The sequence below is a fragment of the Rissa tridactyla genome, chromosome 2, assembly GCF_028500815.1.
Source record: "Rissa tridactyla isolate bRisTri1 chromosome 2, bRisTri1.patW.cur.20221130, whole genome shotgun sequence".
Lineage (NCBI taxonomy): Eukaryota > Metazoa > Chordata > Aves > Charadriiformes > Laridae > Rissa > Rissa tridactyla.
The window spans coordinates 4711757-4724773 of record NC_071467.1 but is presented as its reverse complement, the minus strand read 5'-3'; the positions used below and the strand labels follow the sequence as shown (position 1 = coordinate 4724773).

The 13017-nt window shown below is 41.4% G+C and overlaps 1 protein-coding gene across 3 annotated transcripts in view; it reads left to right on the top strand.

Moving 5' to 3' along the window:
- The window catches only part of DENND3 (DENN domain containing 3), a 39048-nt gene extending 26715 nt beyond the window's left edge, over positions 1 to 12333 (top strand). For 2 of the 3 annotated variants that reach the window (XM_054191977.1, XM_054191978.1), the window contains 10 exons: positions 746 to 1008; positions 1561 to 1731; positions 2665 to 2794; positions 3277 to 3384; positions 4609 to 4748; positions 5978 to 6138; positions 8490 to 8623; positions 9662 to 9777; positions 9898 to 10035; positions 10833 to 12333. In XM_054191977.1, coding sequence (XP_054047952.1) covers positions 746 to 1008; positions 1561 to 1731; positions 2665 to 2794; positions 3277 to 3384; positions 4609 to 4748; positions 5978 to 6138; positions 8490 to 8623; positions 9662 to 9777; positions 9898 to 10035; positions 10833 to 11033 — 1562 coding nt within the window. In that variant the 3' untranslated portion in view covers positions 11034 to 12333. Of the gene's footprint in view, positions 1 to 745; positions 1009 to 1560; positions 1732 to 2664; positions 2795 to 3276; positions 3385 to 4608; positions 4749 to 5977; positions 6139 to 8489; positions 8624 to 9661; positions 9778 to 9897; positions 10036 to 10832 lie in introns of those variants that run through there. The other variant, XR_008464915.1, reaches the window with a different exon arrangement.
- The last annotated feature ends 684 nt before the right edge of the window (positions 12334 to 13017 follow it).

Genomic DNA, 13017 nt, shown 5'->3' with positions numbered 1-13017 from the left:
ACTTTCTTCTCTCCTGAATGAGATGTGAATCTTGTGATCAATTTCTAAAAACATAGTTTGCGAGTGCTTTTATAAAATACTGTTCAGTTCTCTTTCTGTGCCTAGTTACTTTGATAATTGTTGTATTTTTGTGACCACAAAGGATTACACATTGGTCGAAATAGCAAGACGATAGCAAGACTTTCTGAAGCATACATCTTGCAAGAATTTGTGTTTGTTTGAGATTCTGCTCTCCAAATCCTTGAATTCTTAGAATAACTAATTACTTAGAATACCTGTTGATTAAGTCTTTAACTGTTATAACTTTTAGCTTTTATCCCAGGTTGGTAAGTATGCGATACAGTAGCATTCAATAGAATAAAGAACTGGAAAGCCATAATGAAAAGTATTCAGTTCAGTAGGGAAGTACAAATCCTGTCCCATCAGCTGACTGGATTTTTGGCATGAATTTTAAAAAGCAAGACTGGCACAGTGTTTGTTCCCTCCCTCCGTACAGCAGGGTGAAAGGGAGGATGCCAGATACATGGGACCAGTGGCCTAGGCTAACTACAGAAGAATCTCTGTACCTCAGGAGAAGAGTTTTGTCTCTTAATTGTTTTCTAGGCCTACTTTTTGTAGTTTTTGCACCTTGCTTACCCATCATGCTCTCAGAGGCACAATTAGAAAGCTAGTATCTTTTAAAGCTATCTGTCTCTGTAAATCTGTGTAACTTTCTCACATTAAATAAGTTTTAAATATTTTTTAGGACAGCAGAAACAGATTGATCCTGAAACATTCAGAGATTTCTACAACTACTGGAAAGAAACTGAAGCAGAAGCTCAAGAGGTGAACCTGCCACCGACAGTAATAGAGCATCTAGATAAAAATGAATGTGTCTACAAGTTATCCTGCTCAGTTAAAACTAACTATGGCGTAGGAAAAATAGCTCTGACCCAAAAGCGCTTGTTCCTTTTGACAGAAGGAGGACGTCCTGGTTATGTCCAGATTGCTTCTTTCAGGGACATAGAGGTGAGCATCAAGTAACTTCTTGTTCTCTTGCATGCCCATGGATATAGGCAGTGTTTTGTGCTGCAGAGATCTGTCTCTCAACTTAAAGTTTCAGTAAGGAGTGTAGGGAACACCTTTGAAGTCAGTAACTTACGAGTGACTAGATAAAATTCTGGGTCTTTGGACCGAGAATTTCAGGGCTGACGTAGGATGGTTTACCAGGCGCTGGGATGACATAGAATAAAAATGTAGAGGTCATAACTTCTAGATGAACAGAAAGGTGCAAAGCACAGCACGTGGGATACAGAGCTCGAGAAGTTTAATAACGTAAGTGTGCTTATTAGACTGTGGTGTCAGCGAGCCAGCCTGTACCTGCTGTGTAGCAAAGTCTGTATGATGTTGTTTGAAACGTGTATTTCAGAAAACCATCTCTGCTCAATGGTGTGTACGGACAATTGAAATCATTAGCTGTAGTTATAAATAGAGAAATTTGCCCTGTAGGATGAGTACTGCACCTTATCTGTGATCGCATGCTGTATCTTCCTTGCTTTCTTTGTTTCCCTGCATTCCCAGGATGTTAAGAGCACGACTGTAGCTTTCCTTCTTTTGAGAATACCTACTCTGAGGATTAAAACATTATCTAAAAAAGAAGTCTTTGAAGCTAACCTTAAAACTGAGTGTGATCTCTGGTACCTGATAGTGAAAGAAATGTGGGCTGGAAAGAAAATGGCGGATGACCACAAGGTATAAATATGGGAATTTCTAACCAAATAAGTAGGAAGTATGTGCTTTCTGTCTCTGTTCTAAATAAATAACGCCTCAATCTTAGAATTTCGAGGTTTCAGCAAACAATAGCTAAGTAATAAACTTTTATTTTTGTTGTTACTTCTAAGTATAACACTTCTGGAATAATACAAACAAGAAAAAAGATTACATTAAAAAAATATGATATTTTTTTGTCATTCATTGGCATGGAACTTTTCATTTATTCACCATTTCTGTGAAATAGTTTCTTGAGTTCACAATGTATGAGAATAGCGATCCTAACTAACAAAATTTTCCCCACCTTGCTTCGAAGTATAACGCGTAGAAAGAATTTTGCCATTCTGGAACCCTGCCGGCTGTAGATCCTTTCAATGAATAGATGAAGATGTAGTCTTCTGCCACAGAAACCTTGAGAAAAAGGATCATACGAGCAGGGTTTCCATTTAAACCACATAATTCTTCACGACGGCTGAATTTAATAGTGGAAATGTAGCTTGCTGGTTCTTAAGGAAGGATTTGAATCATTTTAGCCAAGATGAACCATAATGTGTACTTCCCTCCCATGAAGAAAGATCCATCCTGAAAATGGATATCCATCCTGTGTCCACTGCATGTTTTTCATCAGTGCCGTTCATGTGATTTCATTTGCACCTCCTGTATCAAGATTGTGCCAGATCTGAAATACTTCTTTCAGTGTAATGAATTAACGCTGGCTCCTGGCTCCATGACCTTGCTTGGGAGTGGAACGTGTGATGTGGGAGCAGGGTTTGACTGCAAGTAGCATGAATTACGCTGCGGCGCAGCAACTGGCTAGTGCTTGTGCTAAGCATGACGTACGTTGTGAGTGTTGAACATGGAGAGTTGTAAGAATAATGAACAATAGATAAACTACAGTAAGATTTTTGTCTTTAGGATCCTCAGTATATTCAGCAAGCACTGACAAACGTTCTCCTGATGGATGCTGTAGTTGGTGCCCTGCAGTCCTCCAAAACCATATACGCAGCCTCTAAACTGTCTTATTTTGACAGGATGAAAAATGAAGGTCAGTCACGTAGCAAGGCTACGAAACCTGCTGTTATTGCATCATCTGTCTCAGCTCTTTCTGTTTATATTCTGGTTTCAAACTGATTATCTGTAGAAATATAAAAATATGTTAGTCTGATTTCACTTTCACGGATGTAGTTGATTAAATAGTATTAATAGAAAGCTTATGGGTTTGGTGGTTGTTATTTTTTTTTTTTTTGCTTCTGTGCCTCAGAACCTTAGTTGGTATGTCTGTCCCCGCGTCGGATGCTGTATTTTTGTTTTGGTTGTTTGAAGTGCTTGGGTGTTGTATGCCTGCTTCTGCTGCCAGAATTCATAGCAATGGTGTTTGGCTCTCCTAGTCAGCTAAGGCTAGAGGGAAAGAAAAATGAGAAATGTGAATACATGGTGCAGAATTCTTATTTCATAAGAATTATAGATCTGTGTCTTGGATCTTAGGCATAAGTGTGCACTTCATGACTGTTTAAAAATCTATTTTAGTGCCTATGATGGTCCCCAAAACAACTTCAGAGACATTAAAGCACAAGATCAACCCCTCAGCTGGTGAGACATTTCCACAGGCAATAGATGTCTTGCTTTATACTCCAGGTAAGATGATGTATTGCTTTCTTTATGTTAGCCCAGCTTTAATTAGCCTGTAAAGCATGTTATCTCATAACACCTGGTATTATGACTGTCTGCTTTTGTTCACATTCTGACATGCTTTGGTTGTGTGTTGAATACTAAACCAGAAAATCATTAAAAAAGAACAGTTAACATTGCATATTAAGATACTCCAAGGCATAGTTTTCACAGTCTTAATTTGTCTTCCTGTGTGTATATGCCTTATAATAGACTTCAATTATGTGTTAATGTGCTGATTTCCCATTAAGATTTCTGCTTCATTTATTGAGCAGGGTGGATGAATGATGCTCCACCGTTGATCAATATTCATTGTTATTTTTTTATTTTTTCAGTAGAGTCATATGGGGGTGTTTGGTTGATCCACAGTGCAAGGAATAGTGTACCACCTCTTGAAATCCCAGCCAGACCTATATGCCCGTGACTCTCACTGTGTAGTATATGACCTAATGTACTATTCATCGCATGCAATTTTAAGTCGATCCCTGAAGAAAGCATTATGAATTTTCTTGTGAGCTTTTGTGTGATACTTGGCACATTTTTATCTGACTAATTCAAAAAGCATTGGCGAAAAAAAAAAAAAAGAGAGAAGTTAAAGACTGTGTGCTATGGGCATGAATTTAGGTAGCAGATATGTTAGTTCTGGAAGTTCCTAACTCTTAACTTCATAATCTTACTAGTCTTCTGATGTAAGTTCATACGTAATTCCTAGTATTTGGGCAATTTGAGACAAAAGGGGAAAGCTAGTAGAATTCTAACGTTAAGAAAGTGGGCAGGAACAACTGTAGGTGGTTGGGTGGGTGGTGGGTTCAGTGGTGCTTTCCTTCCTTTATAGTGCGAGGCTTCTAAGTGGAGCTCTAATAGAGGAGATTTATTAGTTGTATTTCATAGGGCTTAAAAGCCTCCCTGCAGTCCCAGTTAGCTAAATACTTAGTCATCAATGAAAAACATTATCTCTGCTCTGAATATCTTTGAAGTGTAAGATTAAACCATAAGATAAGCTCAAGAAATAGATGAGAATGAGCACAAATCCTTTGTGAAAAATGTGTCATTCATTAACTGGTGATGCAAGTTGCAGAACACAGATGCGTTTTGTTAGAAGGCTGCTCTGCCTAATAATGTTTTCCCCACTTGTCTCCAAAAGTGGTTTATGTTCTTTTACCACTTTCATCTTCCCTACTTCATTTTTAGGGCATCTTGACCCTTCAGAAAGACCTGGCAATGCTCATCCAAAACTATGGTGTGCTTTAAATGAGGGGAAAGTGGTTGTCTTTGACGCATCTACCTGGTCTATTCAACAACACTGTTTCAAAATGGGCCGCTCTAAACTGGTAAGACTGACACGCGTACTGCAATTGCTGCTTTAGCTTGGTGTTTCTGTTGCTATAGCCTGGATGACCCTGAATCATAGTCGTTCCTTAGAAGTTGTAGGAAGACATTTGAGTTGTCTGGGCTTCAGTTAACTTGGAGAAATGGAGATCTTTGAGAAAAACGGAAAGGAGAGAAAATGAATTAATAACGAAACAAATCAGCTGGTGGAAGTGATGGACTGGATATCAGGAGGGCTTGCTGGCCTGATGGCATGGCTTCTTGGGGCAGGAGGGTGGGTTTGAAACAGTTGAGGAGAAAGAATAATGGAGAGAATCAATATAAGAGAAGATGAGATGAGCCCTAAGAATGGATGAAAAGTCACTTGTGCTCTAAAGAACGGGAAATTGGGGAAATGTGTAAGGAAACCAGGTGGATGATACTGAAAGAGAGATCTAAAAGAAGATGATTCGACCAGCAGGTTAAAGAGTTGCTTGTGGAAGACCACCTGAAAAGAATAACTCTCTCGATGGAAGGGGAAGTTGAACCAGAGCTGCAGACTGAGTGAAAAACACGCAGTAGAGAGAACACGCAGGAAAAGGGATCGTATAGGTCACTTGTGTGAAAGCTGAGAAACATCACTGTGGATGAGTGTGGGAGACGGTCAGAAAGGGAGTGGTAAAGCTGATGGTAAAGAGCTGGGTGGAGGGAAGATGGAAATCCAAGAGAAGAGTTGGATACCAACCTATTCTGAAGAAGAGAGGAGGAAATTTTGGAACTGATGGGACTCGGGAGGGAGAGAAATAAAGAACTTCTGAATGGGGGAAGGATGTTCCAGAGACAGTAGAGCAGAAGACAGTGTTCTTAGACACTACTTCTAACTGAACTAGAAATGTGTTTTGTTCAGATGGTCAGGATGACTTGCAATCCAGAAGAGAGAAATACAGTAACTTCTGTGGTTTCCCCAATGCCCTTTGTAACTTTTACTTTGGGCCAGGAAACACAACTTTGAGTCAGTTACCAAGATACATTATTAATCCTATTTACTCAAGGATAAACTCAGCAAAGAAAGACATGTGTCCTCTCTCATTATTTATAGAGCAGAGCAAAGGATAGAATACTGGAGCGCTGGGTCTTGATCTCTTATGATAATCACCAGAAAACTGTAGCATTTAAATATAGCCTTTTTCCGTGTTACATTAAAGAGTGATTTTTGTTCTAGATTTTATCAAATCCTGCTTTTTCTCCCCAGACTTGTATGATCATGGTAGAACAGAGTCAAGTGTGGATCGGTTCTCAAGACTCCATTATTTATATAATCAACACCCACAGTATGTCTTGTAATAAGCAACTAAATGATCATCGTTCTGATGTTACAGACATCATTGTGGCGAAGAAGAATGGAATACCCAGGTATATTTAATTACAACATTTTCTTCTTAAAAAGACGCATACAAGCAAATGTGAAGGACGTCTGTACCCCGAGAAGTCATGGACATGTGGAGAATCTTCCCGTGGTTAAACGGAAAGCCATTATATGTAGCTAGAACAGTATGCACCAGCCTAGAGAATTTGGCCCGCAGTGAGCAGAGGACTAGTTAAAGATCCAAATGATACAGTATTGTGCTTTAATTAGACCGAAACAAAGCCAAAAAGTTAACTTGTGCTCAAGGAAAAGAAGCCCATATTGGAAGCCAGTGCCTGATTTTCCTAGATGTTGGAAAGAATTTATTGTTTTAAATGGAGGGGGCTTATCCTGCTAACATAAGCCTTCATTTAGCCTGTTTTTGTAGCTCCCATATTGTATTTGGTAACCTAAGAATTTCCTTTTTAAAAAAAGAGCGTTATGTACTTTGGAACAAAGAGGATAAAGGAATGCTTTTTTGGACAAAGATGAGAGCAGCCAGGAATTGGCAGCATCCAACAATGAAGCAATACAGATGGGAGTTTAAAGACCACTTCAGTTTTGCTTTGAGCACATCATCAACTGCATGTTTACAACATGGTTCTGGGTTTTTCCTGCCTGTTTGTAAAAGAAATAAAGCATTTATGGTTTTGTTCAGGCAAAATACTTTGGATCTTTTGGTAGCACTGGGAAGAGTGCTGGCTGGAGGCCTTAACCTGCTGTCTTCCCATGGGAATGGCAACTCCCAGGCCAGACCGGACATCAGCCGCAGCTCTGCCAGTGGCACAGCAGGTGTAACTGGGTTTCAGGGATAATTTGCTTAGGTGTTGTTGGAACCTTCTGAAAAAAGGTTTTGTCATCTGAAGACAACAGATGTTAAAGGTTAGAAAAAGGGGGATAGCATAATTTGTTTTCTCGGGTGCAGTTGTTGCGGATGGAATCATGCACTTCGCTCATAGGAGAGAGAAGCAACAATATACTTTATTGTTGTTAAACAGGGAGTTAACAAAGTTCAATGGTAAACACAACAGTAGTTTAACAAGATTCGATGGCAAGGCACACTTGGTTATTTGCTGCAGGGAGGACAGGGCAGGACAGAACTGTCTGGGACACCTTCCCATTGAGTCGAGGTCCAGAAAGGACCCCCTGGCTTTCTAAACTCCTAAGAGAGGAGTCTAGGTGCAGCCGGATCCAGTCCTAATCCCAGATTTGGTCAACAGTTTATGTGTAAAGGATTATATATGCACAATCAGTCCTTTTTATCCCTTGCTAAGATTTCAAAGCTTAGCATGCTATCAGTCACTTCCCAAGAATCTGTTGCGGCAAAGAATCTCTCAGCCTCGAGCAGTAACCTTGAGGGGCGTCCCTACTCGAGGGGAGCCCCAATGTGCAGCCCGCTGCTGTGCAGGAGAGCTCAACAGACCCTGGGCTGTCCGCTATTTATAGAGTAAGATGATTGATTTATAGGCATATTTGCATACCAGCAAGACATCTGGGTCACTGTTCCAGACAGCCCTTGGCTACCGTGTTGCCACGCGTCATCCCCCAAAGTCCAGAGTAAGCTGGATGCAGCCATCGCGACCCCCACTGGTGGTTATGGCTTAAGTGGGAAGGGAGTGCCGGGGGAGGGTACACTGCCACAGCAGTAGCAAAGAAAAACAGTTTTGAGATATCTTTGTCCTAACTTGAGAGAAAAAGGGAGAGAATCCAACAGGCAACAATGATCAGGAGAATCATGGGGAAAATTTTTGTTGCACTTCAGTCCTCATGCACGATGTAATGTGTGCGCTAATTCACTTTGAACTCTGAATTAGCCTGAAGAGTTTCCAATGATACAGAGTTTGTAAAGTATAATCTTAAGAAGAAAAAAAATACCTGTGCTAGGATACTTTGATTCCAATAGGAGACATAAGCCGCTTGAAAGTTGGATGCCTGGCTGCAACCCAGAGCTGTTGGTTGCTCTAACTGCACCTTCAGCTGTCTAGAGCCAGCTACAGAGAATATAGCGAGGGGAGAAAAGAAGCTTAGATCCTTCCCTACGCATCTTGGTGGGCACAGGATGGACATACTCCTGTCCACTCAAGACTCTGGTCACCTTCTTTAAAAGAATTGAAGCAGACTAATCGCTTGTTATTAAAGTAATGATAGTATCTGGCCTTGAAGCCTTTTGGACTTCAGTCCATTTTCTGTTGGAACCCATTACTGTGCTTTACTCTTCCAGTCTCTGAAATAAGAACATTAATTTGGCTTACTGTAAAACGGGTTATTTTGCAAGTCGGTCTCTTCTGTGTATGCACTCTGTTCTGAACAGGAATGTACACTGTACTATTGTTGTTATTTTTTCAATCTGTACCAACAGTGAAGCGTACTCAAGCAGTTTAGATGGAACAGTGATTGCTTGGAACATCAGCACTCTGAAAGTTAACCGCGTCTTTCAGCTGCCGTGCCAAAATCTCACTTCTGTCAAGCTCCATAATGACCAACTGTGGTGCTGTGAGTTCATTCCTCAAATAACTTAAAAAAAAAATAATTACATTTTCTCATAATGCTCTGGTTTATTAGACAGAACAATACATTAATCTCAAACTCAGACATCTGTGTACGTGCTGTTTTTCCCCCAGTCTCCACCGAGGCTGTTTGAGCAGCCTTCTGTAGGTAAGGCCTCCAAAACACTTACATAGACGGCTAGCTGGGGCCACTCCTGGAGGTGCTGCCCATGCTGTGACTTCTGGCTACCCTGTATTTGTCTGCCCTCCCCTGGCACGATGCCTGTAAATTGTAATGGAAAACTTTTAAGTCATTTTAACGTTTAGAGGGGCAATAGCAGTTGTAAATCGCCGCTGGTATTTCAGCTAGACTTTATGGTATTGGTCTGACTTGGCAATCCCCAGACCTGCATTTTGGCCGCTCCCAGAAATGTCATCCCCTCTGTAGGAGTTCAGGTGCATGAAGTAAAGCTTTGCGCTGGGGTAAAAGATCATCTTGAAGTTGTTTCATAAATGGTGACCAGTTCAAGAATTTTGCACTGGTTCTCAGTACTGCCATACACAAGATCCTGGATCCAAACATATCATAATAGAATATAAGCTAAAGCCTTGGGAAATCCCTGGTCCTGCGGTTGGGCAGTCTGGATGCTGCTATTGCTGTGGTGGGTTAAGGATTCAGCCCTGTTAACTTGGGAGCATGGACACTTAGTCTCAGTTCTGTAGATGAAAATAAAGGTGTACTTGACAACCTAAGTCTGAGATGTCCTAACTTTAAGGAGTTTGTTCCCTCTCCTCTCATCGTTTTTGGACTCTAAACTAACAGCTGTATGCGCTGCAGAATAGCAACCAGGGTTTGGAGAAAGAACAGATCTAAAAGATAGATACTGTGAAAACCGGGAAGAAATATCTCAAAGATGTCACTGCTGATTGAGAAACAAGTCAGTTGTTAGGTGCATCCATTTCATTTTGCCTTTTTTCTCCATTGTTTATAGAGGTGGAGGAAGTAGGCGCTCCTGTTACTAATTCTTTACCTTTAATATTGAAGGCACTGGAAGTTGCATACTTGCAATGTCAGCTCATGAATTTCGACTACAGATGAAAATTGAGCATCACCTGAAGGATGTGTGTTCCTATTTTCTCTGCTTCCAGCTCTTCCCTGAGGTATTGCATTTAAACTGTCTAAATGAAGCATGACTAAGTGGCGTTACAAGCCATAGTTACTTATCGCAATATACGTCCTGTCAGCAGTGCTCACGTTAAACGTATTTTTCTCCGCTTTAGCGAGACGAAGTGTGGGCGTCTTATTCAGGGAGTAGCGACCTGTATATTTGGAACACCAGAGGCGTTACAAGTGCACCTCAAAAGATTCATCTTCAAGATTGCTCTGAGATTACTTGTATGATAAGAGTTAAAAATCAGGTGAGAGACATTTGGACTGTTTTTACCTGTTGTGGAATTCTTTACTGAAGTTTTGCTTGTTTGCAGCTCCCATGGGCTGTCGTCGGTTAGCTTCCTTACCGGGTGTTTGCATACGCAGTGGTTTGAAACGTTGATTCCTCTTTGAAATCGGAGAAGCTAACGACTGCCCAACACGGCTGGCAGTTAGAGGTATACCCCACAATGCACATCAAGCCAAAAGCCTCGTCAGTAATTAAATGCGCGATGACTTTTATTAGCCATTGACATTTTCAGGGAACCGTAGAAACTGCAATTTTAGCTCCCTTGATATTTAATCTCAGGGCTCCTGAGACTTAAGCCTTGGAAGAGGTTAATAGACAAACAATAAATGCCAATTAGCTGGCCTGGTTTTGTAGGTGACCTTTTTCTTGTTTGGTTACCACATTCCTAAGTCTACAGAGACCAAAGGAGCCAATGGCTTCCGACCTCAGCATCTTGTGTCCCTGTCGTTACCAGCCTCAGGCTGTGTACCTGCTCTTCCTGCATGGTATCAGTAGCTCTGCAGATGATTGTAGTTGACATACTAGATGGGCAGGTTTAGGGTTAATTTGCAAATACATACGAATATATATCTGTTGGGAAAGCAACTTTCTGAATCTTTTTCTCAGATTTTTCCCTCCTTCCTTCCTCAGAAATGACTTTGTGAAGTGCCTTGTGAAATAGAGAAGCTTTCTGTGTATTCAGCCCTTGGTTAGACTTGGGAACTGAAATGGAAAACCCACGAAAATGATTGTGGTTTGGTTTGGTTTTTCCTCCAGATGTGGGTTGGCAGCAGTGGAAGATCACAAGGCAAAAGCAAAGGGAAGATCTACGTGATCAGTGCTGAGAAGAAGACTGTGGAGAAGGAGTTGGTTGGCCATGCCGATACAGTAAAGGCGCTGTGCTCGGCAGAGGACAGATACGTCCTCAGCGGCTCTGGAAAGGACGAAGGGAAGATTGCCATCTGGAAAGCTGAATAGTTAAACTAATCAAAATCTGTCTACCTGGGCTGGAAAAAAGTGAAGAACCTCAGGCTGTGTTCACTCCAGCATTTTGCGTATATTTCAACCAACCTCTCAGTGTTATTTTTTGGTATTTATTATTTTAGTACCTACATTGTTGTAGAAAATCGAAATAGAAGTGGATCTCTCCTTGCATGTTGTGCTGCTCTTGCACGTTTGATAAAGAAGCGGAGATGTGAGTAGAGGGGTCGCTGCCTTTAAACTTGACGTGTGTTGCTGTGAAGGCTCAGGGCTGCAGCCAGGCTGCGGGTGCAGATTGCCTTGGGAGAGCCGAAACCAGCTCAGTCGTTCCACTGGAGCTCTTCCGTGGCGTGGGTTGCCTAAAAAATGCAATTCGATATCATCTTTACAGCCTGTAATAGCTGGAAACGGTCACCGAAAAGAAAAATCTAAGTGCGTTTGTTGGAGTTACTGTAAATGCTGAGTATCTTTGTGAACTGGCAGCTGGATTTATCCGGGAAGACTGTCCATTACCCCCGGATGGATATTTATGGTGCTGTAGTATTTAACATGGAGACACGGACAGGCTCTCCCGCATAGCGCTGAAAGCTCCCTGCTGGTGGAACAAGATACTTGGATATTCTTAATGACTGTTTTTAAACTTGTCTTTCCTTTAAAAACAATGCCCGGCACTTGGCATTTGTAACAGTTTGTGACACTCATTTATTTTATATTTTTTTCCTTCTGAAGCACTTAATTTATTTCATTTTCGTATATATTAGCCTTGCTTTTGGAAGCACCCTTTCTGTTACTGCGCAAACAAACCTCTGCCGCTCCTCCCTGCGGACGCCGTTTCTGTAATCACGGGAACTGCTGTTATTTTCTGTAGAATCTGCTTAATTTTTAAGTACGTCAGAGTCATCAAACTCCTCCTTAATTGCTGCAGTGAGCGTCACTGGGTTGCAGTCTCAGGGACTCTCTTGAGCACCGTTCCCTGAGCACTTCCTGATGTCCGTTGGTTTTTTTCCATTGATGACAATTATCTCCGAGTAAAGCAATAAATCTGTGCAGAATAGTTCTATCTGTATCAGTGCAAAGTGGAACGCGATATTTAAAATACTGCAAACAGAAGGAAAAAACGGGCTGCTACTTTTTAAAATAAATATAAACCAGTGTAGAATAGTGTAAACTACTGGAAATACACTTTGTGTAATATTTCTGACTATTTCCGTGTGCGGATGAAAGCTTTTATCATACGACGGCAACTGAAATTTTACCTTTTTATTGGCATTTAAGAATATTAAATACTATATTGATACTTCGGCCTCTCTTTGTACCGTGTTCTTTTTCCTGTGTAACTTGATAACGCGATACGAGATGATGATGTTTGGCACTGAGTTGCGTCCTGTCTGAGTGCTACGGAGAATAATTGCCTGGATTTCCCTCGCTACGTACTCTCCTTTCTAAAACCAGCTTCTGCTGGCAACACGTCCTCCTCTGAGCCCCTCGTCTGTAACTTTCGGGTTCCTTATCTCCTCCCCTGGCTGCTGAGGGTAAGCGAAAGGAATTATTTACTGAATTAAAAAGATTTCTCTGTGCAGAGACCCACAAGCGCTGTTAGTGACGTTTCACTCGCTGCAGAGACCAACCTGCCGCCTGCCGGCCGTTGCCTTCATGGATTTTCGTTCCTGCCGGACTTCTAAAACCTGCTTTCGCCTTCTCAACTGGTTCGTACCCAGCTTGTGAAAATGTCAGATGACAGAACGAGCAAATGTCAGTTTTTATGCTTGTAAATTCTTTTATTCATGAAAGACTCCAAAGTAATTCATTGAAATGGAACATACTTTATTGAGATGCCTCCTTTTTAAAAACGCTGCTTTCTTTAATGCCAGCTGGTGAACACCAGCATCAGCAGATACTTAGAGAATCTCAGAAGACACTGAGGTGCTGGAGTGGGTCCAGAGAAGGGCAACGGAGCTGGTGAGGGGTCTGGAGAACAAGT